Source organism: Coccidioides posadasii, chromosome 3, assembly GCF_018416015.2.
Source record: "Coccidioides posadasii str. Silveira chromosome 3, complete sequence".
Lineage (NCBI taxonomy): Eukaryota > Fungi > Ascomycota > Eurotiomycetes > Onygenales > Onygenaceae > Coccidioides > Coccidioides posadasii.
Window position 1 is genome coordinate 4,448,332 of NC_089409.1, and position 21,956 is coordinate 4,470,287.

Sequence of the window (21,956 nt, forward strand, 5' to 3'; positions counted from 1 at the left end):
CTGGGTTATAGAAACAGGGATCTTTCGATCATGGCTTCAGAATGGTGTATGCCTCTGTTTCAATGGTGTGTTCAGGGTCGATATGACATAGGTACCTGATATATGAAGTAGAAAAGGTCTCAACTATCAAGGCATATCTTGATCAGAGTTTCTCCCTAACTATCCAGAAGTGATCAACTTAAACATAATTACATTAGCCTGTGCTGGTGAACTCTAGAGTGGTCATTGGATTATAGGCGAAGTCGGGGAGTACGGGAGCGCAGAGCTGGGTTTCTTATTCCAGCTTTTCCAACACTAATATCATCATTATCGTCATATCTTTAAGAAAAAAGGGCCTTGCAGATATAAAATGAGCATCACCCCATTACTCCAAGTTTTATGCATTGGCTGGGTGTTGGTGGTTCATATTGCAGTTTGGGTAAATAAAAGTAACCTCTCCCAGTGGCAGCTTTCAAAAGTCTTCATTCAGAGAAAACCCTAAGTTAAATATCTGTTCGCAACGACACCTGTCACCTTAGTAGCCACAAGCCGTGTCACCAGTCCCGAATCAATGGGAAAGCACAAAAAGCCTCACAGCCAGTACCATGGCTCCAGGGGCGATGCAAGGGCAGGCCCAAGGGCTGGGAAGAAAATGGGTGCTTTCTCACGGGTATCAACTCGAGCCAAGTTGCAGGCCAAGCAGAAGCCCCAGGATAAAAATGATCAGAAGCATCGTTTGCAACAAAATCAACGACCAGTCGTTCCGTTCTTGCCTTCCGATCGAATACTGCTTGCTGGTGAAGGTGAGTCTTCTTTTTACCTTCATACGATCTCATGAGGATGTATGTATCAGCCACGGAGTGCTGCTCTCGTTCATGCAATTTCCTGGGCGGCCAGGCTTTGTGCGAAGTGATACCCATACAATTACAAATATTGTCCAATTCCTGAGTCTAATGATTGCTACAGGAGATTTCTCGTTTGCTCTCTCTCTAGCAAGTAGTCATGGCTGCCGACGCATGCTGGCAACATGCTACGATAGCAAAGATATTTTATACCAAAAATATCCGCCAGCAGAACAACACATCACTCAGCTCTGCAGTGCAGCAGAATACACAGGTTCGGCACGAGGATTAAAGCGAAAACGAGAGGGCACGCCAGCCTCTGAAAATGGATCCGGCTCGAATGGCGAATCAACCCAACCCGCTGCCGGTATACAGTCTACTCCAGATTTGCCATCGCCGAAAGTCCTCTTTTCAATAGACGCAAAGAAATTAGGACTCACTGGCGGTGGCGGAAAAGTTGTTCGAAAGGGGTTTCCGCGCCTCAACCGCAAAATAAGGGGACAGCCGCACAAACACTCAAAGCCAGAAGCTGGAAAATCCCGCGAAATAGATGAAAGCGGGCCGTGGGACATCATATGTTTCAATTTTCCACACGTTGGCGGCCTGAGCACGGATGTAAATCGGCAGGTCCGCGCAAACCAGGAGCTTCTTGTTTCATTCTTTAAAGCGTGTGTTCCACTTCTATCTGCACCACCTCCGGACGATGATGGTTATGACTGGGAGGAGGAAGATGAAGGTCTGAGCGATGCCTCGGATAGCGGCGAGAATCCGTCGAACAGTCGAAAGCTACGCTCTGAACCTGGACAGGTTATTGTCACCCTATTTGAAGGCGAGCCGTATACGCTGTGGAATATTCGAGATCTTGCACGGCATGCTGGGCTGAGAGTGGTAACAAGTTTTAAATTTCCGTGGGGTAGTTATCCGGGTTATTCCCATGCAAGAACGCTTGGAGAAATCGAAGGAAAGGACGGAGAGAGGGGGGGATGGAGGGGAGAGGAGAGAGAGGCTAGAAGCTATGTATTTGAGCGCAAAGAATTCGAAGATCGAGCAAAGGTCGCTGGCAAGAGGGCGAGAAAAAGGAAGAATGAGAGTGATGACAGCGATGATGATTGAATAATGAATTGTGTAATTTGGAGTGGATATAAGAACAAAGCCTAGCTATATACCATCAACTTTCAATAATGAATATTCAAAATCCCGGGGTGGATATTACGCGTCCGTATATCAATTCCTTCCAGTTTCCCCATCCCCCAACTCCTTGCATGTAGTAATGAAATGGCCATAGTACCTCATGATATATATACCTTTTTCACCTCAGACACATCAAAAATTTCACCGGTTATAGGATCTTTAACTTTTCCTTCGGGAACACCCGCTTTCTTGCTCATATCTGATAGGCGATCCATGCCATATACTCTGCGATTTGGAAGCACAACGGGGTCATTCTCAACTGAACTTTTGGTGTGATGGGCATAGGGTACATGTCGTGCCAATTCATTCAGCTCAGTCGAGCAAATGGGACAAATCGAAGTGCTCAAAGAAAGTGGACTGGCTCTGGAGGAAGCTATCGCGGAGTGACACGATGGTGTTTTGAGGGCGGAAAGACCGGCGGAAAGAGCGATTTGGAGGAGTGGGCGAGAGGAGAGTGATAGAAGGTCGTGGTGTGTACGAATGAAGAGGTCTGAAAGATGCTTCCAGCGGTCGAGGGAGTACATAGTCTACGGCATGATTCTCATTAGCTTCATTTTTCACTTTCGAATTTAAAAAGGACAGTGAAAATACCATGTATGGTTCAGCCCGAGTATCAGGAGGGTAGGCTAAGAGACCTGCTGCTCTTTGAATGTCGTGTGATTGGGTTTCGCTATGCGGCGTGAGGAACTTCTTCGCATGTTGTCTTGCCTCTGCCTTATCTCCCACCCGAAGCACCTCGATATACTGCTGTAACCTTAACTCGAACTCCAGTCGGTTCTATAATGGATACCTGTTAACGTTCCTTTCCTGCAATCCACATCGAGGCCAGCGTACCTGAATCTTTTTCAAAGCAACTTTGTTTTCCCCGCACCATTGGAGTGCCTCTTTGGTCTCGCCTCGCCGAAGACTATGCGCAATCCGCTGGCACTGAGCAAAGACGCTTAGGTCGACAAGATCTGCAATTCCCTTGTCCTCAGCAAGCTGCTTGGCACTTTCTAAATATCCAGAGCGGAGCATATGATCGGCCAGAAGTCTGTTCAGACGTGTTCTCGACCATTGTTCGTATTTGACGTCAGCGAGACTTGGAATTTTGTAGAGATCCTGAATGTACTGTATCCGCTTCTGCGACTGCGTAGCGATCTTTTTCTCCTCCTCATGCAGGACCTCCATTTTCCGTTTGAGGCCTTGCATTCGTGTTATCATCGCATCCAAAGCTTCAATGGTCTCGGTTGGATTCTTGCTTCCGGACAAGGACGCATTTGCGGTTTCTTTTAGGGCTGGTAGAACATAATCTTTCTCCCGTTCGACAATCCGCTGAACTGATTTGAAATTTCGTCGAGCAAGTTCATGCGGTACACGGAGAAGGGGTTGGTCCTGTGTCAAGTCTCTCGGTCAGTTCCGTGTCTTCGCCGTACTCGAGAGCAGGAGGTGCCAAGTACCAAGAGGAGGTGATTCTCAGGGTTGAGCTTGATGGACGTTAATTCCACCGCCATCTTGTGTGCGAATAGGCAGAAAGTTCAGGTTTGAAACAGGCGATGGAGCTTGCGGTGATGTCGAGGAAGAGAACCCGCAGCGGCGTGGAAGCACACGACAGCAAGCAGGTGACCTCCTCTCCAGCCCATAGCGGATTTTGGGGGGATTCGGAAACCGTAGATCCACCGGTTCCGATACGTGGATTTTGGGATCAATATATATCCATGGAAACCGTAGAACCTTAGTATATTTTTATCTACATTTCCAGCTTGGAAACATTCCGCGCACTACTTTTGGTTTATCAACCATTACAAGTGGATTAGAGTGGATTACAGAGTGGATTACAGAGTATATTACATGACTATTTGCAAATTCACTATGTACAAAAATTGATCTAAAAATGATTCAACAAGCATGTAGGATTCCTAGGGGTCTAGGAACTGATTCAACGAGCATGTAGGATCCTAGGAATCTAGGAATCGATTCAATGAACTTGTAGGATTCCTAGGGGTCTAGGAATCAATTCAACGAGCATGTAGGATTCCTAGGGGTCTAGGAATCGATTCAACAAGCATGTAGGATCCTAGGAATCTAGGAATCAATTCAACAAACTTGTAGGATTCCTAGGGGTCTAGGAATTGATTCAACGAGCATGTAGGATTCCTAGGGGTCTAGGAATCGATTCAACAAGCATGTAGGATCCTAGGAATCTAGGAATCAATTCAACAAACTTGTAGGATTCCTAGGGGTCTAGGAACTGATTCAACAAGCATGTAGGATCCTAGGGATCTAGGAACTGATTCAACGAGCATGTAGGATCCTAGGAATCTAGGAATTGATTCAACGAACGTGGAGGGTCTGAAGATCGAAGGGATGAATCTATCAACAAAACCATCAGCAAATCCATCAATAATCAATCTAACTAGGTAATCAACTTAGCAAACCTCAGGAGCTAGGTAGGGTGGTTGATTGGTAGGTTGGTTGATTTTGGAAGGAAAAATCAACATGAAAGAACAAACAAAGCCCTTTGATCTTGAAAGATTTTCAAAGCTATACCATATTTAGTTAGGAAGCCTGATCAAAAACCTCAGCTGGTGCATGATACATTCCAAATTTTATATGTTTCAGACCCTTTATACATATATGAGAAGAAATGGTTGCTATACTGTAGATCTACAGTTCTCAGTTGAGAAACTGGTGGTTGTCGGATAAACGTTTCCCGAAGGTTGCCCAGAAATCTCATTTTTCCGGTATGGGCGAACCTGGCGGCCGCCGCTTCTCCGCATGGCATGACATAATGCCTGTATTGTCCGGAGCGGCGTAACTTACCTATCGGACCGGAAGATCAATCAGCCGCAGCCTGCACCAAAAGGAAAGGCCACAATTTGCTTTGCTGCTTTCTTTTTTTTTTTTTTTTTTTTTAACAGAAAAAAAATTTCTCCCTCTTGGTTCTTCTCTCTCCACGAAGATATCAATCTGATGCTAACAAAAAAGGGTAAAAAATAATAATAATAATCTCTGGTCTCAGCATGGATCAGTTTTGGGCTCTGCCACCAGTGGCAAGGTATGTACTCTACATACAAGCAATGCTTCCTCGTCTCTCCGATTGAAAAACACCAAAAAAAAAAAAAAAAAAAAAAAAAAAAGAAAAAAAGAAGCTGACACGCTGGTAGGACAATGTTTGCCTTTACATTCGTTCAGTCAACCTTAGTCCATGGTCGGCTCGTTAGCGGCTATTGGTCTATCTTCGTACCGTCTTTGATCTTCAAGGCCTTCCCTGAAGTCTGGAGGCTTGTCACTCCATATTTTCTCACTCGCGGAGGCTACAGCTTTATTTTTGACCTCTATTGCAGTACGGAATTGTGAAATGGCCGCGTTTCCGTGGCATCTCCACTGATGATTATACAGTGTACACTTACGGTACGGCACTAGAGGCTAATTCGCCTCGCTTCCGTACTTCTGGTGACTTCCTCACCTACGTTGTATTCGTAGCCACTGTGATTCTGGTGAGTGAGCTGCTGATATGCTTCACCACGAGTTATCATAGATATTGTTTCATTTCTTGCACCGTCTGCACCTCGGATATCTGCCCGCCCAGCCTATTACCTAGCTGAAGCGGTTCCTGGAAGCGAGGAAGATTACCCCTGCACTTCATACAGTCCTATCATTCGCAAAAGTCAATCTCAGGATGTATGCGGTGTAGGCATGGTGGGATTGCCTCAAACAATAACCTGCGTGAAATCCAATTCACGTTGCGTGGTTCTGGCGCCCTACATATTTTATTTCCGTTAGCCTTCGTCCCTGATTCTCTGAATCCTATTCCCCAAAGTTCCAGACAATATATATCCACAGCAGTTGCGTTGGGTAAGCTGACGGCATCTATAGCTCTTAGCGGGAATCTTAATGCAATCTGCGCTTTTCATCGCAGGTATGGTGTTGAATGGATTCAAGTCAAGTTAATATCACTAACGTTGCCAGCGCTACTTATGGCATTTATCTACACATATGCGCAAGATAATCGCGGCCAGAAGACCACCTTCTTCTTCGTGCAGATTCGCGTGGAGCATCTGCCTTGGATCATGCTTTTCATTACTTGGATCATGGCTGGAGTGCGCGAGGTGATGATCGAATGTTGCGGAATAGCCGCCGCGCATTTATATGACTTCTTGACGCGAATCTACCCTACTTTCGGTGGAGGTAGAAACTACATTCACACTCCCGCCTTTGTGCAGAGATGGTTTGCTGGTCGAGGGCCGCAGATGGCTCATGGTGGTTATAAATTTGATCCAAGGGACCGAGCCTCAGCGAGAACCACTAGTTCATCGACTGGTGGTCTATTCTCGGGGGGTGCCTGGGGTGCCAGAGGACCTGGCCGACGGTTAGGAGGCGACTAGCTTGATCCTTGATGGTTACAAAGCATTGCAATGTAAAGTACAGCAACATGAACGTGATTACTAGGTTATTCGCATTTGTAATTCTACTCAACTTTGGATCTATGTTTTCTCTGTTGGGTGCTATTTTCTGACATCCATAATTCTGTGCTCCCTTGTGCTGCTGGGAGGCTTCAGCTCGATGCTGCATTGCTGGTCTCTCGGGCCACCCGCAAGCTGCAACAGCTTCCACCAATAAAACGGTGCTTATGTCATCGACTCGAAAACCACAAGCGAAAGTAAAGAAAGTTTCAAAAGATTCGAGTGCAAAAGCGAAAAAAAAGGAGCAGAAAAGAGACAAGGAGGTCAACCGTATATTCGACCACGATAGATCCGGTGTCCCGTACCTAGTCTCTGGATCGCGACATTCTGAACTTCTCTTTTGCTTGATTCCGACCATATTCGACCATGGCAGCCAGCAAGAGCGATATGGATTTCAGTATCAAGCCGGAGGCGGCGACACCTCCAATTCCTACATCAGAATGGCCGCTGTTATTGAAGAATTATGATAAATGTGCGTTATTATCGGTTTCTCGCATAACAATATTCGAACCCTATCTCTCTTTTTGTGACTTTGCTCGATGCTCGAGAGACTTTTTTTAGAGAAAATGAGAGCTGACTATGCCGTAAACTCACAGTGCTTGTCAGAACTGGACATTTCACCCCAATCCCAGCAGGGTGCACTCCCTTGAAGCGTGATTTGAAGTCGTATATCAGCTCCGGCGTTATCAACCTTGATAAACCATCGAATCCTTCCAGTCACGAGGTTGTCGCATGGATGAAGAGAATTTTGCGGTACGTTTCCTTCTTTGAGATATTCTTTGACCGGTCCCGATTTTAGAAACATTGAAGGCTGATGGTTGTAACTGTTACAGGGTCGAGAAAACGGGCCACAGCGGAACTTTGGATCCTAAAGTTACTGGATGTTTGATCGTTTGTATAGACCGCGCCACTCGCCTCGTCAAGTCCCAGCAAGGAGCAGGAAAGGAGTACGTCTGTGTGATCCGATTGCATGACAAGATTCCGGGAGGCGAAGCTCAGTTCGCGCGTGCCCTTGAAACCTTGACCGGTGCTCTTTTCCAAAGACCACCGTTGATCTCTGCTGTCAAGCGTCAGTTGCGAATTCGCACTATTCACGAGAGCAAACTATACGAGTTCGACAACGATAGGCATCTGGGTGTTTTCTGGGTCAGCTGCGAGGCTGGAACCTATATCCGAACATTGTGTGTGCATTTGGGTTTGCTTCTCGGGGTTGGTGCGCACATGCAGGAACTGCGAAGAGTTCGAAGTGGTGCTATGGACGAGCAGGATGGGATGGTGACGCTACATGATGTTCTCGATGCTCAGTGGATGATGGACAATAACCGCGATGAATCGTACTTGAGACGTGTGGTTCGACCACTGGAGACTTTGTTGACAACTTACAAGCGTGTTGTTGTCAAGGACAGTGCTGTCAATGCCGTCTGTTACGGAGCGAAATTGATGATTCCCGGATTACTCCGTTTCGGTAAGTGAAATATCGAGAACTAGCATTACCCCGGTGCGGTACTGATGTCCCTTTGTCATAGAGGCTGGAATTGAAGTCCATGAGGAAGTTGTCTTGATGACAACCAAGGGAGAAGCTATCGCTCTTGGCATTGCACAGATGTCCACAGTCGAAATGTCCACCTGTGATCACGGCGTTGTCGCTAAGGTCAAGCGTTGCATCATGGAGCGAGATCTGTACCCACGACGATGGGGTATGGGTCCCGTTGCCCTCGAAAAGAAGAAGATGAAGGCAGATGGCAAGCTTGATGTGAGTTGCAGTGTTGCAGATCGTGAAGTTGTTATCGGTGCTAATTGTCCACTGTAGAAATTTGGCCGGCCCAATGCTTCGACCCCAGCCAAATGGCAGGCTGAATACAAGGACTACAGTGCTTCCGCTGGCGCTGCTGCTCCTCAGCCAGCCACTGAAGCAACACCGGCTACCCCCGCACAAGCGCCAGCGGCATCTCCAGAAGGAGCGTCATCTCCTGCTCCAGAGGCAGACAAGGAAGACGCCAAGAAGCGAAAGAGACACGACGGTGAGACTCCAGAAGAACGCGAGGAGCGAAAACGTAGAAAGAAGGAGAAGAAGGAAGAAAAAGAGAAGCGGAAGCAGGAGAAGAAGGAGAAGAAGGAAAGGAGAAAGTCCAAGCAGGCTGAAAGTAGTGACTCAGAGTGATTCGCCTTTGCGCTGTTTGCTGTGTTTTTTTTTTGTATCATACTTTGGAGTCTCGGTCAAAAAGGGGGTTTGCTATCTGTTCTCTGAATCTTTGGGGTTTGAGTGATGTTTCAAGTGTCGTTTGTTTGACAGCTGTTGGTATATAATGGCCACTGTTTATTAGTGATGGAAATTTATTTCTCATGATATATTCCTTGAACTCCGGCGCGATATGTTTCAGGCATTACCATTGTTGAATGTATTATGCGCGAAAATTGGGTTTAGACATTATCGTATTCTATTTGACGTACTTACAGTGCTAATTGATCAAATATGTTCCTGAATCTGTACGGATTACAACCTCGAAATGGTAGCAGCAGGGTTCTCGTCGTGTTTTCCAAATGGTTTCGTCTGGATCGTCCCTTTGACCGCTAATCCACCGTCGTTGCGCTCAATCCAAACATCCCACAAGCCGCGACAGGCCGGTTCTTTCGGCTTTGCGCACACAGTCAGCGGTTGTTCAACTAGAATAGGAGCCAGGTTCCGATATTCGATTGCTGAAATTGCTTGTCTAGATTCGCTGAGATGGTCTTGGAGGAGTGTCAGCATCAATGTGAGCGTCAGAGGCCCATGGACGAGCAGATCTTCGTAGCCTTCTGTATTGCGAGCATAGTCACGGTCGAGATGAATTGAGTGGGCGTTAAATGTCAGTGCGGAAAAGCGGAAGAGAAGAGCGCGAGATGGAGTGAGCGTATGGCGAAAAGTTGGATTTGCCGGAGCTATCGATGCCAATTGTCAACGCGAACTATGGGATTCCACGTAGCACATTGCGATTTGCAAACTCACCTCGAAGAATCTTTTTTTGCTGGTTTCCATCGGTTTTCTCTGCGCGAAGCTGCTCCGGGGTCTTATCCCGCATAAACACTAAATTTCTTTTCTCGATCACAGTGCTATCTCCCCACTCTTCTTCGTTTTCAGTCCATATTCTACTCTTTATATCTTCCTCCTTCTCCTTCTCTCCAAGGATGGCCACCCGTCTTTCAATTCCGACAAAGACTTTCTCTTCGCCCTCCTTTCCTGTGACGCGCACGTCTCTAACCCCTTCAACGCATACGGCCCTTTGGCAGTTCAAAAGCGGCCCTCCGTTGAGATCGCGAAATCGAACAGAGCCTCCAGCCCACATTCGGCGATTGAAAGGGGCCCCGGGGGAATGCAATACATCGCACCCGTCCGGTACCAGCTGGGACGAGGGAAGTTGCGGTGGGAAATAAACAAGATGATGTCCCCGGGGCATATGCCCAGGTTCGAGGATTGAAGGGAGGGCGAGTTTCTTCACATCCTTTGCGAATGGATTGGATTGAGAGAAAGGCAAGAAATCGGCGAGGGACACGCGCAGAAGATGGGAAGGCTGCGGGGAGAGATAGTCGTAGCTGAGAAATAGGCGTTGGCCTATAAGTGTTTCTTCGAGCCGTGACAACAACGGTGATGTCGCATATTGGCGACTGTTGTGACTGGGGAGGCCATTGAGCCACGCCGGGCCATTTCTTCGGACAATCTGGCTCATGGTTTTGTCCTCACTCTTTGGAGTCGTCATCGGAATCTACCGTGGTGCAATAGTTAATTATTTTGATCCGGCCTCGGTGATTAGTGAATTGGCCTCGGTCAGTGAAGCGGATGCGAGAGTTCCCGCTATACTTGTACCACAGACTGCCCTGCCCAGTCCGCCGCATTCACCAAAAAGCGAGTTTCTTTGCAGCGTAACTTTACTCAGCAGGCCGATCGACCTTTTGTTCGATCAATCCGCCAACCATGAAACATCATCTGTGGCTCGCCATGGCGCTTCTACAGTCAGGAGCATTGTCCGCACTTCCGAAACCGCGGGTCGCATTTCTTGGTCCACTCGGGTCTTTTTCCCACGAGGTCAGAAGCATCCCTGTCACTCTTTTGTGGCGAAATCACAGGCGCCGCCGAAACTTAAGAGCTCAGAATTCACTAACGTTTTACCATCTTTCTCAGGCAGCGGTAGCGTCCTTCGGATCTGAAGCGACAATACTTCCACAAGCGTCGTTCCAAGATGCCTTTGCCGCGCTCCAAGCTAACGAAAGCGATTATGCTGCCATTCCGCTCGAAAATTCAAGTAACGGCGCCGTCGTGCAGGTCTTGGACCTCCTTGCTGATCGCAAAGGATTATATGGTGATGTAGCAATTTGCGGAGAGCATTATCTGCCGGTCCACCATTGTCTATTGGTGAAGAAAGCGGATGGAGGCCAAACCTCACCCCCGCCCGTAGATATCACTACGGACCCTCGCTACGAAGCGATCACTAAGCTCTACACCCACCCGCAGGCGTGGGGCCAATGCGAAGCTTTTCTATCTAAATACTTCAAGGGAGTCGAGCGACAAGACGTCTCAGCGACCTCAAAGGCAGCGGAGATAATCTCCAAGGAGCCTGGCAACAGCAGCGCCGCGATCGCGAGCAGATTCGCCGCGGAGCAGCACGGCGTCGATATCCTGGCCGAAAACATCGAAGACGACTCGGAGAATACCACCCGGTTTTTACTATTTCGCAACCGAAAATCTGATACTCCCAAGCTGTGCGGCCATGAAGATCAAAAGAAGCCCGATGAATCTGACAAGAATGCCATGCGGAAAGCGCTCATATCTTTCACGATCGACCACAGCTCCCCCGGCGCACTCGCAAACGCACTTTTCATCTTCAAGAAGTTCAGCATGAACCTGACTGCTATCAATTCTCGGCCGAGCGGAATTCGGCCTTGGCAGTATATTTTCTTTGTTGAATGTCAGGGCCCAGCTAAGCGCAACGATCGAAATGTGGAAAAGATCATGGCCGGCTTGACATCTGTTACACACTCGAGTCAACACCTTGGAAGTTGGGATGATATGCTTGGGTCAAACTAATCAATATTAACTGGCGATTGGGACGCGGATGGGATAGATTTTAGACTAGATATCCTTTTGGATTTTGTGCGCATTTATCGATTTCGGGAATGAGTGTATTTAAAAGCGATAGCAAAAAGCGGAATTTCGGGGAAGGAAAGGACTGTTAAAACGAAATTTAAAAGCAGAAAAATTACACGCATCTCTGACTGGAAAGGAGAGACAATCTTGCTAGCGTGTTTAAACTCGAAGTAGAGGACTCTGCAGAGGAAACAATCTATCTGGCATACAGCTTGATTGCAATTTGTTTAGCCTCCCCACCGTATTGCTAATTTATCGAAGAGCCACAAAGCATACGGAAATTGTCCATTCTAGTGTAGTAGCAATAATTACTCCCTGTAGCGGCCACTGATCAGCATCTTTAAACCGAATAATCGCAAGTCGACACGGTTCTGAGCTTGGATGGCCCTGTGGAAACGGCAATGTTAACGGTTACTCTAGCAGAATTCGGGGCCTGGAATTATACCTCTAAGGAGCTTAGGGCAAGCCCGGGAAACAGGACTCGGGGTCCGAACGGCGGTTTCATTGGAATACCCATTAACGCCATCTTCACGACACGACGGGCGCGCCGTCAGAATATCCGCCGATTGGATTTCTGGGCTACCATCCTCGCTCTCTGCGAGGTCGCCATACCGTCAATCTGCCAAATTTAATTAGTGATATTCTGTTATATCTCGGCATGAGATATCTCACCGTCATAGAATTCATCCTCGTCATCAGAATAATCAGCAAGTTGTTCAAAATTGACCTTATACCGAAGGATCGCTCCGATTCCACCAAAGCCCTTCACGAACTGGTTTCCTTCTGTGGATTTGTCGGAAACGAACTCCAAGGTCGCGCCGAACTCTTTATACTTATCAGCGAGCCATTCAAGAAGAGGGCCTTGCTCGACAATTTCCATTTCTTGACCGGTATCCTTATCCATGAACATCTCTCTGTTGGCTTCTTGAATTTTGGTGGTGTGAAGGACAATCTCGGTGCCAGAGGAAGACTTAAGAGACCAGCGAGTAACGTCCAAGTTCTCATAGACAATCAATGTCTCTGCAGCACCAAGCTCCAAAGCCTTCAAGGTATCTTCGACACCATAGCAAACTCGGCCGGTGTCTTGGCTGATTTCTTCGAAGTACTTTCCGATGAGCTTCTTTTCTTGAATGAACTTGACATTGCCCAAAGTCTCCGCAGCCAATTCGATGGCCTGGTTGAATCCATTCTCTCCACCATAGGACACATCGACAACCTTGATGACCTTTGCTTGAAGGCGATTATCGAACATGTCTGACTGGTTGAGATCATTCTTGAAGTCGGCGGAACCCGCGAGGACCAGACCACCGACGTTAACTTTGTCGTTGGTGATGAAGTTCTGCACCGCCAGTTCAGCAACCTTCCGGACGTAGTTGTGACGACGTTCTTCTCGAAGACGAGAGAAACGTAGAGCAGACTGTCCACCGCGAGAATGCTTCTTGGGCAAGTCAACAGAGAACTTGTGGAGCACATCTCTGGTATTCCCGCTCAGGGTACCGAAAAGAGCACCATTACCGTCCATGATAATAAAGCCGAACTTTTGATCAGACTCGAGCAATTCGCTCAAGGCTTCGGTATGAAACTTGTTATCACAGAGGTAGAGGGACGTGTTGATGGGTTTGAACGGTTCAAAGTCGATGTTGATCTTGCGTTCCTTTCCTTCAGATGTGATAATTTCACCACAGTAGATAACAAGGCCATTTGGAGGCACCTTGTTGTATAGCTTAAGGCGTTGCTGGGTTGACGTAATGGCTGAAAGGACCGATAGACGGTTAACACGAGACTTGATGTTGGAAGCAGTTCCCTACGGACCGGTTAGCATAGCTTCTCAACAATCAGCAGAGCATAGATGTAACATACAAATTCTTCAGCCAACATCTTGGCTGCTCGGGAAACCTGATCCTTTGGAGCTGTACAGACTTGTCAGCCTAGCCAGATCCACACGACAAACACTGGACCAACTTACGGATAATCAACGAAATCATGGACGTTCCGTTTCCACGCGCCGCCTCAAGGCGCTTAATCAGTTTTTTCACCTTCCATATTTCAATATTCTTCTCCGCGTCGTTTGCCTGCGCCGCGCTCATCTTGGCGACGTTGACCTCCGCGACCAAAACCAGTTACAACGGTCTCTCACTCTCTTGGATCGACAACTGGGGCGGTGAGCGGTCAGCCCACACAGGCCCTCCGAGACACGCAGCAGGGGGCTCTGGGAACAGTTGAGTGTGAGACGCACCTAGAGAACTTGTCGTCTTGTCTGGGAGTTGTCGAGGTTTGAGTTTTTTCCTTGGGAAATTGTGGGGGTTTATAGGAGGGACGTCAGAGGGGCTTATGTCAGCGGTTCCTGCGCCACTGAGTCGCGGCGGCTGAACAAGTCCGATCGGCTCTGGCTACTAACAAGTGAGGGGGGATGGAAAAAATCGTAAGGTCAGGTGGAAAGGATGGTTTCCAAGGAGTTGTTGGATTATCGAGCTATCGATGGCCAAGGGATGGCACACTCTATCCTCCCTGTGGGGAGGCGATTTGCGGGATTTGGACCTTTTCGGTGCTTCTACGAGGTACACTGCTAAAGAAGAGAAACACACACCTACCCTCTCGCTACCCGGCCCTAATGCTTCTACTCCGTATCGCTCGAAGATATTTCTTCTTCTTAGGGATCATTGCAATAGTTCATCGCAGCCCAAACGTTAGCCACCGGTTCATACAAATAAGCGAAGGAGGCTCTTCGGATGTCATCTGAGGTCGTGAGGAAGGACGCTGGCCAAAATGTAGTTGAAAAAGGGACGACAAACCAGCAAACATAACATATTATTTACGAAGCCGACTTGTTTAAATCAGCTAACTGATATGCAATCATTCGGCAGGCGTTAGAATAACCGTGAAATTATTCCTCTTTGCCCCAGGATTCACCATTTTTTTCTCGAAACCACCGGATTTGGGGTTGGCCGGGCGGTTGTATTTCCAGAGCTGATATATAAGTTTCTGCGTGAGCTTTCTCCTGATAATCGAGAACCCTAGACTCGACATCATATCCTGTAATCTCTCCTCCGTGAAGTATCGAGAATTCAGCACGCATGCCGCTGGAAGGACGAGAAACAAACACGGTGCTAATTTTCGTAAGGATCCGTTGGATGTCGGCAATGTCGACGTTAAGAAGGCGCTGGTATGTCGGAGCATGTCACCTCTGGTAGTAGCATCGGGAACATAATTTAAAACGAGCGAAAGGCTGATAATATGGAACTTATCGGCATCTGTCGAAGGAATGGGCCTTTCCATGAAATCCTGTTCCAAAATACCAGGTTCCTGTGAGTGAAGATCAATCCTGACAACGTCTATGCAACTGACGGCCGAGCAAGCATTCCTAGCAGACAATGCACCGACTTCAAGTAGACGAAGCCGGGTTTCGCAATTTGTCAGCCCATCCAACGCCGGTTTGAGCCATTCAATGAGAACCTTGCTGGAATCGCCGCCGCGGTCTTTTGATTGCCCCGTTTTGCTGGCCAGTTGATAACTCTTGAGTCCGCCAAGAGCCTCAATCTTCTTGTCAAGTTCATGGACCTCTTGCTCGTTGCCATCTGCGAGTGCTCGGGCACGCTTTTTGTGGAGCTGGTGGTGTGATCGAATCAAGGTTCGCGTTGCCCTTGCCGATAGGGATGCGATTGGTTTCTGTATCGTCGGAGGTCTGCCATGCGAGAGTGATTTCGGCCTCTTGTTTCGCGCTACCTTCACCATATTTCGCAGAAGTCTGAGCCAGAACGCAAGCGAAGTAGATTTCTCCAATACTGGTGGGGTCCTTATCACTGCATGATGCTGGCGTTTAATCGAGTGGTGAATCTCACGCCAACGAACTTCACAAAGGGCAGAGTGCCACAAGGGTCGGATGGCTGTCTACACGACAAGTCCGAGCCCAGGCGAAGTTAGATGTTTCCGCATCGGGAAAGGTGGGGAATTTATGACGGTGGTGGTTCCCGAGTTGACGTTCGTAATTTACAGATCATGTGACCCACACAATGAGGGTTTGGCAAACTAAGCGAGAAAGCCAGGACGGCCGACGAGAGAAACCAGTGGAAGAGAGATTGACTCTTGCGACAACAACCACGACGCCGTCAATCAGTAGCCATGGCACCAAAGGACAGCAAGACAGGTGGGCGCTTTTCCTTCATCTACTTCGATCACGCTTTCGGCGGAGATTTCGCCATTCTTCCAGCGAAAGCTGGCCCCAAATCCCCGTCGAAGTTTCTTATCGTTATGCCTCCAGGACTGATGGGAATTTGTGATTATAGGCAAGAAGCCCAGCGCTAAGGCTGGTGCTGCTGCAAAGACGGTGCTTAAGGGGGTACGTTAAAATTCGAAATCCGCACCCGGGGTCTACATATTCTATGATTGATGGAAAGGGATTGAGGACTAAGGCTGCGCAGGTTCACTCTCACAAGGTCAAGAAGGTCCGCACATCGACCACGTTCCACCGACCAAAGACCCTTCAGCTGTCGAGATCTCCCAAGTATCCCCGCAAGTCCATCCCTCACGAGACTCGTCTCGACCATCACAAAGTCATCGTCCACCCACTGAACACTGAGAGTGCTATGAAGAAGATCGAGGAGAACAACACTCTGGTCTTCATTGTGGACGTCAAGGCGAACAAGAGACAGATCAAGCAGGCTATCAAGAAGCTGTATGATGTGGATACCGTCAAAATCAACACCCTGATCAGGTAGGTTCTCCAGCACCGCGAGCGGGACATTTAGGATTCTTCAATAAAAAAAAAAAAAAAAAAAAAGGGAAAATCGGACCTTTGGTGTACGGCTGCTAATAACTGTGCACCTTAGACCTGACGGATCAAAGAAGGCGTTTGCCCGGTTAACACCGGATGTTGATGCTCTGGACATTGCGGCGACAAAACTGGCTATTGTTTAATGGATGGGACGAACTTTTTCATTCTGGTGTTCTTAAAGACGTCGATCGGTTATGTTTGCAATCATATATAGGCAATGGAACAGAGATTGACGCATGATGGCCCGGTCTTACTTACTTCAGACATCATTTTTAATATCTGTTGATTCACAATGCCACCCAGCGTGGTAATGGAATGGATTGGATGGGTAAAACACATGCTGATGGTTTTCTACCTGCAATTGCATTGCATCGTGATTTCCCCCACATCTCGATCACAGTCCTTTTTACCAAAAAACTCGGAAACGAGATGATCGCCCAGAGTATTAAAGTCTTATTAAATTCCATGCAGCCATTGGAGGAGTGTGACTGAAACCCGCAATATGGTTTCTGCCCCGGGATATAAATGATGATCTCACCATTCAGTGAGAATCCGTCATGCTTCTTGGCGACGCGTTTAATGGCACGTTTGGGGGTACCAAGCGAATGGGTTCGACGCGTCTTGATGGACTACGAAGCAGGTTGGGAGTGCCAATAGTTGCTATGTAGTGGACATATGTACCCCGTAGAGATGGGCAAGTAGGCAGGACGGCACACGGGGCAGGGAGGACAATTATGTACGATATAGCTGCACAAGGTGTTACTCCGTCTTTATTGGCAAATACTCTGCGTAATACGCCCGCAATTCCACGGAGGACAAGCGTGTCGTAAATCCATGACTTTGGATGTTGGGACATATCGTCAGACGTAAGCGGTACGGAGCACACTGCAGAATCGGGCTAAGGCTGGGCAGCATGATCTGAGGATTTGCCATCGCGAACAGGGTTTGATCGATCGGACAAGGAGTCTGCCAGGGGGGTGTGCAAGGAGTTCGTCGACAAAAGCAGCGGAAAATCCCTTCAGCGACGACGCAATGGCGAATGGGAGGGCGGATCTAGACTGCGTCGCGGGTATTGGTGTGACTTGGACGCATTAGCAGGTTGGATGCGACCAACCACCAGGCCAAGAAAGCTTCCCGCCTGCTGCAACCAAGACTGCCAACTCACAGCCGCACCCACTCCACCTTCTCAACCCACTCGCTTGCTCCTCTTTCGCTCCCTCTCGCCCTACTCTCTCTCGCCTCGCAAACCACCCCATCCCGATCCGAGTCGCCGCCCATCGCCATCGTTTCCGACTCCAATCCCTCGCTATCATCGTCGCAAACTTCGCAAACACGTCGCCATCGTTTCTGTCTGCCTTCTGTCCTTTCTATGTCATTCAGAGCCGGCCGTCTCGACCCCTCTTACCGTGCTTACCGCTCTTTGCGCCTGGGCGCCTCGCCTCACAGATCATCTGCCCGACACCGGATTGACTGCAAATTTTCCACCATTTTTTTCGTTTTTCACGCGTCAAATCGCAGAAAATACGTGACTCGGTGATAATTGGTTTTCCATACGCCCTTTTCAAGATGAATCCGACGCGACATCCGCCGCCTTTACGCATATACCAGGATTCCCCCCAGCCAGCAAACCAGACCTCCGCCCATTCCTCCACACAACACCCTCCCACTCATCCCAAACATCTTCAGCCGTCTCCTATGCCCCTTCAGGCAATTCATAATGTCAACGCGAATCGAAATATTGTACTAGACCCCCCGTCAAAGGACCCAAAGCCTCAGTCACCCGTCAAGCCTCAGCAGAGGTCCAATGCGACTGGCTCCGAACAAGGGAAACTTGGCTTTGTTCCGATTTCTGCACCTCACACGGCTCGACTGCCCCAGGGATCTCCCTCGAAGAAGTCCCAATCCTATCCATATCCTAGTATTGCTATGCAGCCGGCAAGAATGCCTTTGTTTACCACATTCTCCAGTGTCCCTGACCCTCAACCTCAGTTGCCGGCGAAGCCAATCATTCATGAGACCTTTACAGAAGTCGCTACTACTCCATATGAGACACAGAACCCGACCAAACACCCTCTAACAGAGACCTCAACGCTGAAGGATCGCTCGTCGAAGAAGCTGAAACGCGAAGAGAAACAAGTTGTCCAGCTTCCAGCGCCTCATGAGATGCCTCCAGTCGAAGACGATGGCGCCAAGCCGCCGTACAGCTACGCGATTCTCATCGGCATGGCTATCCTACGCGCTCCCAATCGACGCCTGACGCTTGCCCAAATCTACAAGTGGATCTCAGATAACTTTTCATTCTATCAATCCAGCGACTCTGGCTGGCAGAACAGCATTCGTCACAATCTCAGCCTAAATAAGGCATTTGTCAAGCAGGAGCGCCCGAAAAATGATCCTGGCAAGGGAAACTATTGGACAATTGTCCCAGGAATGGAACTTCAATTCCTTAAAGATAAGCCAATCAATCGTCCGCCCATCATGTCAACTCTTCCTTTGACTCAGCCGGCTGCACGGATCCCCCGGCTACAGCCGCATCCTCCGGAATCTCAACGAGTGGAATTCCAGCCAAGTCGCCCTCCCGTCAACACGTCTATGCCGCCACCAGAACGCATCTCTCCAGCCAGCCAGGATATTTCTTCCGATGCAACAATACCCGCTTCCGATCCAGCACTTCAGGAGGACAGTAGCGAAGAAGTTATCTCGACTGCGCACCCCTCAGTTGCCGCTGCACGCTCTTCTCCCCTTCAAGCAATCCGTTCGTCTCCACCTGTTCCGCCCCCTGTTTTCCGTCGCGAAGCCACACCTCCAACTCCATCCCGCCCGGCCACCGCAACCGTGCCTGGATCTCGTTCAAGAAAACGTAAGCTGTCCATCATGAATGACAGTGGCTACTTCTCTTCTTTGGAGTCCTCTGTCATGAGACCACACAAATCAGAACATCTCTTGACTTCTGACTTGGATATTGAGCCTCCACGGATCAAAGCCGGACGCGCTGAAGAAGAGATAGCACGCATTCGTAGCTCATCGCATGATATTAGCCCCATCCGCTGTGCTTCGCTGAGAGAGACTACTCATCTTCTGGGCTCCTCACCATTACGCAACGAATTTATGCAGATGGTGCCCCCTCCATTGACTCCTGCAATTAAATTCAAAAAACCGCCAAAACCGCCACCGTCTCTTTCACCCAACACCAACCTCCGTAACCATCGTAAGAAGATACAGCAGATGGTTAACTCTCCAATCAAGCATCTCGGGCTGGCAGATGATGTTCTTCCTTGGAGCCCAGCGTTCAATCTTCAGGATGAGGCGTTGGTGCATGATACATTGAACGGCACCCCGTTCTTTGATATATTTTCTGACCACTTCGGTCCTTCCCTTTCTACTCCCACTTTGGGTTCTCCTGAAAAAAGATCCGCAAAACGCGATCGATTCAGTTCCAGTGTGCTGGCAGACATCACAGCTGTTAACGGAAATACACGTTTGAATACGCCATTTTCACGGCTTTCGAAAGCTAAGGCTGGGAAATATTATGAGTCCCCCTGTAAGAGGACCGATAACTATGTTGAGAATTCCCACGAGGACTTCTTTTCTTTCAATTTATTTAGCGAAGATGCACTAGGAGAAGTTGACGGAATCGACCTTCTCCAAGGTTTTGAAAAAATTGGAAAGCCTGTTAAAGAGGAGCAGTCTCCAAAACGAGTTCTGGGAGGTGGTCGTAAAAGTGTCGGACAAAAGGGCTAAGCAAGCCTCGGTCGCTCCTTGAAAGCTTTCTTGGGATTTTAACGTCGGATTGGGTCTATTCGCTCACTTTTGGGTCCCTGGATCTTGGACCTCTCAGTTTTCTTTTTTTTTTTAATATTTTCTTTTTTGCTTTTTGAGCTTCCTGCCGTTGGATGGGGCTATGGATACACTTGGAGTCTTGTTCTTGATTGCTTTTCTATTGATTCAGTTGTGCTCTGTTGGACATGTTTTTGTCTCGTTGCATGGTCGCGCGTCAGGTTTTATGCCCCTTCTTCCGGCGCTCGGCAAGTTCCCTCATTATTGACCACTGGGTTTTGACAAGGTGTTCGGAGCCAAATTCGGCATGGGTGGTCAGATTGTCACAACTTGTTATCTTTCACAACATTGGGATTTGCGGTTTTTCAAAAAAAAGGTCAGAACTGGCGTTGGCACAGCTTCGGTGTTGTTTGAGTTCCTAGGTGTCTTTGCTACGGGAGATTTCTCGACTCGTCCTGGTGTGGCGTGCTGGTCGTTATGGGTCAGTCGGGCGGACTTTTTTGTTACCAGCATTGATCTCCTCTTCGTTTGTATATCTCTTTTTCGCGCGGGTTGCTTTGGAGTGGCTTGACAGTATTGAGCTATCGGTGGGAAAACTACATATTGGGGCTATGACTCTGATGATAATGTCTGATGTACAGGATTACGGATTATGAGGTATTGTTTGACTTTTATTCTGTTGATAATTCGCAGACTGTAGCTACAAGTTTAACTAAAATCAATTATCTTCTTACTATGGACGAAGGTTCAGTTTGAAGTTTTAAGAATTATTGGTGCTTTTATATTGGGTATCCGAGATTTTGTTGCGAATCATACTCCTATCAATAGAAGCGTCGAGGATGATAGGCTATTTAGTTCCCGTCCTCAAACGCCATTGCCAAAACACTCTTTCAACATCCATCAGAAAAAAAAAAAAAAATCCGAATCATGATAATATCCACACTCGACTCCAATATTTATCATATCCTTTAAAGTGAAATAGAAATCCGGTGCTCTAAACCAGCGCGCTGGAGTACCTCCGCAGGCTCTAGTCGCTACTCGCGCACCCGCGACATCCGCAGCTCACACACTGTATATTCTGATTTTCTTTCAGCTGAGCTTTCGGGACACGACATATGCAGGTCGAATTAAAGTTCGTCTCTTTCGTCTGAATACAGCGGAGGCAGCACAACTAAGCAGCAACAAACAAAACAAGTCAGCATCGAACAAAGATGGAACGAGCAGAAGGATTATACACGAGATATGCAACAAAGACCGAGAGAGAAATCACGGAGCGTAAATGGAATACGTTACCTTCTCGTAGCCCTGCTTCTTCCACTTCGCAATCAAATTCGCATCTGCGTAGTTATTCTTCAGCAACCAGTCGTACAGTTGCTTCGATATCGCTTCTTTCTCGTAGTATAAGTCGTATATATATCGTGATCCTAGTTCAATATAGATGGTTAGCATAGGGAGGAGCTCTCTTTCCAGCTTTCCACTTATGAACAGCAACTGATCATCCCTTGGGCTAGACCAGTGATGAAGACTCACGTTGATGGCTGATTTGAAAGATGGGCCATAACACTTCGTGTCTCTTTTTGCCCTCATGAGAGGAGTTTTCTGCATCTTTCATTTTATTGCTAAATTCAAGGAGCGTGTCCTCGATGTCGTCGAAGCCGTCTGGCGGCGGTTTGCGATTTCTCGATGTCCGAATTGGCGGCATTATGACTGGAGTGGGAAGAGAAGCTTAGACGCTAAAACGGATGAAATAAGGACTCCAGTGGGAAAAGAAGAGGTGGAATTTTTTCCAAATAATCAGCTTCTGGGTTATATGCAGCAGAAAACCGTTGTCG

General features: G+C 48.0%; 11 protein-coding genes across 11 annotated transcripts; 6 read left to right on the forward strand and 5 right to left on the reverse strand.

Moving 5' to 3' along the window:
• Positions 1-523: 523 nt before the first annotated feature.
• On the forward strand, positions 524-1,934 carry D8B26_006374 (uncharacterized protein; the record flags this gene model as incomplete). Its single annotated transcript, XM_003069646.2, has 2 exons — positions 524-782; positions 946-1,934. Exons 1-2 carry the CDS (start codon positions 551-553, stop codon positions 1,932-1,934), a joined length of 1,221 nt encoding a protein of 406 aa, XP_003069692.2. The 5' UTR covers positions 524-550.
• On the reverse strand, positions 1,254-3,566 carry FYV10 (GID complex subunit containing RING finger motif). The gene is made up of 4 exons (XM_003069645.2): positions 3,452-3,566; positions 2,847-3,386; positions 2,604-2,789; positions 1,254-2,539 (listed from the first exon to the last, which is right to left on the reverse strand). The coding sequence occupies exons 1-4, from the start codon at positions 3,503-3,505 to the stop codon at positions 2,111-2,113; spliced, it is 1,209 nt and encodes a 402-aa protein (XP_003069691.1). The 5' UTR covers positions 3,506-3,566; the 3' UTR covers positions 1,254-2,110.
• A 1,596-nt stretch (positions 3,567-5,162) lies between these two features.
• On the forward strand, positions 5,163-6,457 carry D8B26_006376 (uncharacterized protein; the record flags this gene model as incomplete). The annotated part of the gene is made up of 4 exons (XM_066125162.1): positions 5,163-5,337; positions 5,394-5,491; positions 5,871-5,913; positions 5,964-6,457. 4 exons carry the CDS (start codon positions 5,163-5,165, stop codon positions 6,377-6,379), a joined length of 732 nt encoding a protein of 243 aa, XP_065981243.1. The 3' UTR covers positions 6,380-6,457.
• Positions 6,458-6,681: 224 nt separating this feature from the next.
• Positions 6,682-8,786, forward strand: CBF5 (centromere/microtubule-binding protein cbf5). The gene is made up of 5 exons (XM_003069644.2): positions 6,682-6,929; positions 7,054-7,210; positions 7,291-7,922; positions 7,984-8,210; positions 8,268-8,786. The coding sequence occupies exons 1-5, from the start codon at positions 6,824-6,826 to the stop codon at positions 8,616-8,618; spliced, it is 1,473 nt and encodes a 490-aa protein (XP_003069690.2). The 5' UTR covers positions 6,682-6,823; the 3' UTR covers positions 8,619-8,786.
• Positions 8,787-8,936: 150 nt separating this feature from the next.
• On the reverse strand, positions 8,937-10,350 carry D8B26_006378 (uncharacterized protein). The gene is made up of 2 exons (XM_003069643.2): positions 9,444-10,350; positions 8,937-9,376 (listed from the first exon to the last, which is right to left on the reverse strand). The coding sequence occupies exons 1-2, from the start codon at positions 10,189-10,191 to the stop codon at positions 8,952-8,954; spliced, it is 1,173 nt and encodes a 390-aa protein (XP_003069689.1). The 5' UTR covers positions 10,192-10,350; the 3' UTR covers positions 8,937-8,951.
• Positions 10,351-10,406: 56 nt separating this feature from the next.
• PHA2 (prephenate dehydratase) lies at positions 10,407-11,516 on the forward strand (the record flags this gene model as incomplete). Its single annotated transcript, XM_003069642.2, has 2 exons — positions 10,407-10,517; positions 10,614-11,516. 2 exons carry the CDS (start codon positions 10,407-10,409, stop codon positions 11,514-11,516), a joined length of 1,014 nt encoding a protein of 337 aa, XP_003069688.1.
• Positions 10,612-13,843, reverse strand: SUP45 (Polypeptide release factor (eRF1) in translation termination). Its single transcript, XM_066125163.1, has 6 exons — positions 13,813-13,843; positions 13,543-13,729; positions 13,437-13,486; positions 12,249-13,380; positions 12,022-12,195; positions 10,612-11,963 (listed from the first exon to the last, which is right to left on the reverse strand). Exons 2-5 carry the CDS (start codon positions 13,661-13,663, stop codon positions 12,191-12,193), a joined length of 1,308 nt encoding a protein of 435 aa, XP_065981244.1. The 5' UTR covers positions 13,664-13,729; positions 13,813-13,843; the 3' UTR covers positions 10,612-11,963; positions 12,022-12,190.
• A 549-nt stretch (positions 13,844-14,392) lies between these two features.
• Positions 14,393-15,458, reverse strand: D8B26_006381 (uncharacterized protein). Its single transcript, XM_003069640.2, has one exon. It carries the CDS (start codon positions 15,306-15,308, stop codon positions 14,430-14,432), a length of 879 nt encoding a protein of 292 aa, XP_003069686.1. The 5' UTR covers positions 15,309-15,458; the 3' UTR covers positions 14,393-14,429.
• A 149-nt stretch (positions 15,459-15,607) lies between these two features.
• RPL25 (60S ribosomal protein uL23) lies at positions 15,608-16,788 on the forward strand. Its single transcript, XM_003069639.2, has 4 exons — positions 15,608-15,720; positions 15,860-15,912; positions 15,995-16,287; positions 16,403-16,788. Exons 1-4 carry the CDS (start codon positions 15,696-15,698, stop codon positions 16,488-16,490), a joined length of 459 nt encoding a protein of 152 aa, XP_003069685.1. The 5' UTR covers positions 15,608-15,695; the 3' UTR covers positions 16,491-16,788.
• A 1,125-nt stretch (positions 16,789-17,913) lies between these two features.
• D8B26_006383 (uncharacterized protein) lies at positions 17,914-20,182 on the forward strand (the record flags this gene model as incomplete). Its single annotated transcript, XM_003069638.2, has 1 exon — positions 17,914-20,182. One exon carries the CDS (start codon positions 17,914-17,916, stop codon positions 20,086-20,088), a length of 2,175 nt encoding a protein of 724 aa, XP_003069684.2. The 3' UTR covers positions 20,089-20,182.
• Positions 20,183-20,890: 708 nt separating this feature from the next.
• CWF14 (G10 protein) lies at positions 20,891-21,953 on the reverse strand. Its single transcript, XM_003069637.2, has 3 exons — positions 21,655-21,953; positions 21,418-21,548; positions 20,891-21,295 (listed from the first exon to the last, which is right to left on the reverse strand). Exons 1-3 carry the CDS (start codon positions 21,824-21,826, stop codon positions 21,152-21,154), a joined length of 447 nt encoding a protein of 148 aa, XP_003069683.1. The 5' UTR covers positions 21,827-21,953; the 3' UTR covers positions 20,891-21,151.
• Positions 21,954-21,956: the final 3 nt, after the last annotated feature.

Bases quoted from the DNA above. Each gene is read 5' to 3' on its own strand.
- FYV10 (XM_003069645.2), bottom strand. From the start codon at position 3,505: ATGGCGGTGGAATTAACGTCCATCAAGCTCAACCCTGAGAATCACCTC. The intron at 3,387-3,451 runs GTACTTGGCACC...GACTTGACACAG, and splicing joins CTGAGAATCACCTCCTCTTG to GACCAACCCCTTCTCCGTGT. The intron at 2,790-2,846 runs GTACGCTGGCCT...TATCCATTATAG, and splicing joins TTGCTTTGAAAAAGATTCAG to AACCGACTGGAGTTCGAGTT.
- CBF5 (XM_003069644.2), top strand. From the start codon at position 6,824: ATGGCAGCCAGCAAGAGCGATATGGATTTCAGTATCAAGCCGGAGGCG. The intron at 7,211-7,290 runs GTACGTTTCCTT...TAACTGTTACAG, and splicing joins TGGATGAAGAGAATTTTGCG to GGTCGAGAAAACGGGCCACA. The intron at 8,211-8,267 runs GTGAGTTGCAGT...TGTCCACTGTAG, and splicing joins AGGCAGATGGCAAGCTTGAT to AAATTTGGCCGGCCCAATGC.
- D8B26_006378 (XM_003069643.2), bottom strand. From the start codon at position 10,191: ATGACGACTCCAAAGAGTGAGGACAAAACCATGAGCCAGATTGTCCGA. The intron at 9,377-9,443 runs GTGAGTTTGCAA...TGGCATCGATAG, and splicing joins GCAAAAAAAGATTCTTCGAG to CTCCGGCAAATCCAACTTTT.
- SUP45 (XM_066125163.1), bottom strand. From the start codon at position 13,663: ATGAGCGCGGCGCAGGCAAACGACGCGGAGAAGAATATTGAAATATGG. The intron at 13,487-13,542 runs GTAAGTTGGTCC...AAGTCTGTACAG, and splicing joins CATGATTTCGTTGATTATCC to CTCCAAAGGATCAGGTTTCC. The intron at 13,381-13,436 runs GTATGTTACATC...ACCGGTCCGTAG, and splicing joins AGATGTTGGCTGAAGAATTT to GGAACTGCTTCCAACATCAA.
- D8B26_006381 (XM_003069640.2), bottom strand. From the start codon at position 15,308: ATGGTGAAGGTAGCGCGAAACAAGAGGCCGAAATCACTCTCGCATGGC.
- RPL25 (XM_003069639.2), top strand. From the start codon at position 15,696: ATGGCACCAAAGGACAGCAAGACAG. The intron at 15,721-15,859 runs GTGGGCGCTTTT...TTGTGATTATAG, and splicing joins ACCAAAGGACAGCAAGACAG to GCAAGAAGCCCAGCGCTAAG. The intron at 16,288-16,402 runs GTAGGTTCTCCA...TGTGCACCTTAG, and splicing joins AAAATCAACACCCTGATCAG to ACCTGACGGATCAAAGAAGG.
- CWF14 (XM_003069637.2), bottom strand. From the start codon at position 21,826: ATGCCGCCAATTCGGACATCGAGAAATCGCAAACCGCCGCCAGACGGC. The intron at 21,549-21,654 runs GTGAGTCTTCAT...ATATTGAACTAG, and splicing joins CTTTCAAATCAGCCATCAAC to GATCACGATATATATACGAC. The intron at 21,296-21,417 runs GTAACGTATTCC...GTTGCTGCTTAG, and splicing joins AGAAGCAGGGCTACGAGAAG to TTGTGCTGCCTCCGCTGTAT.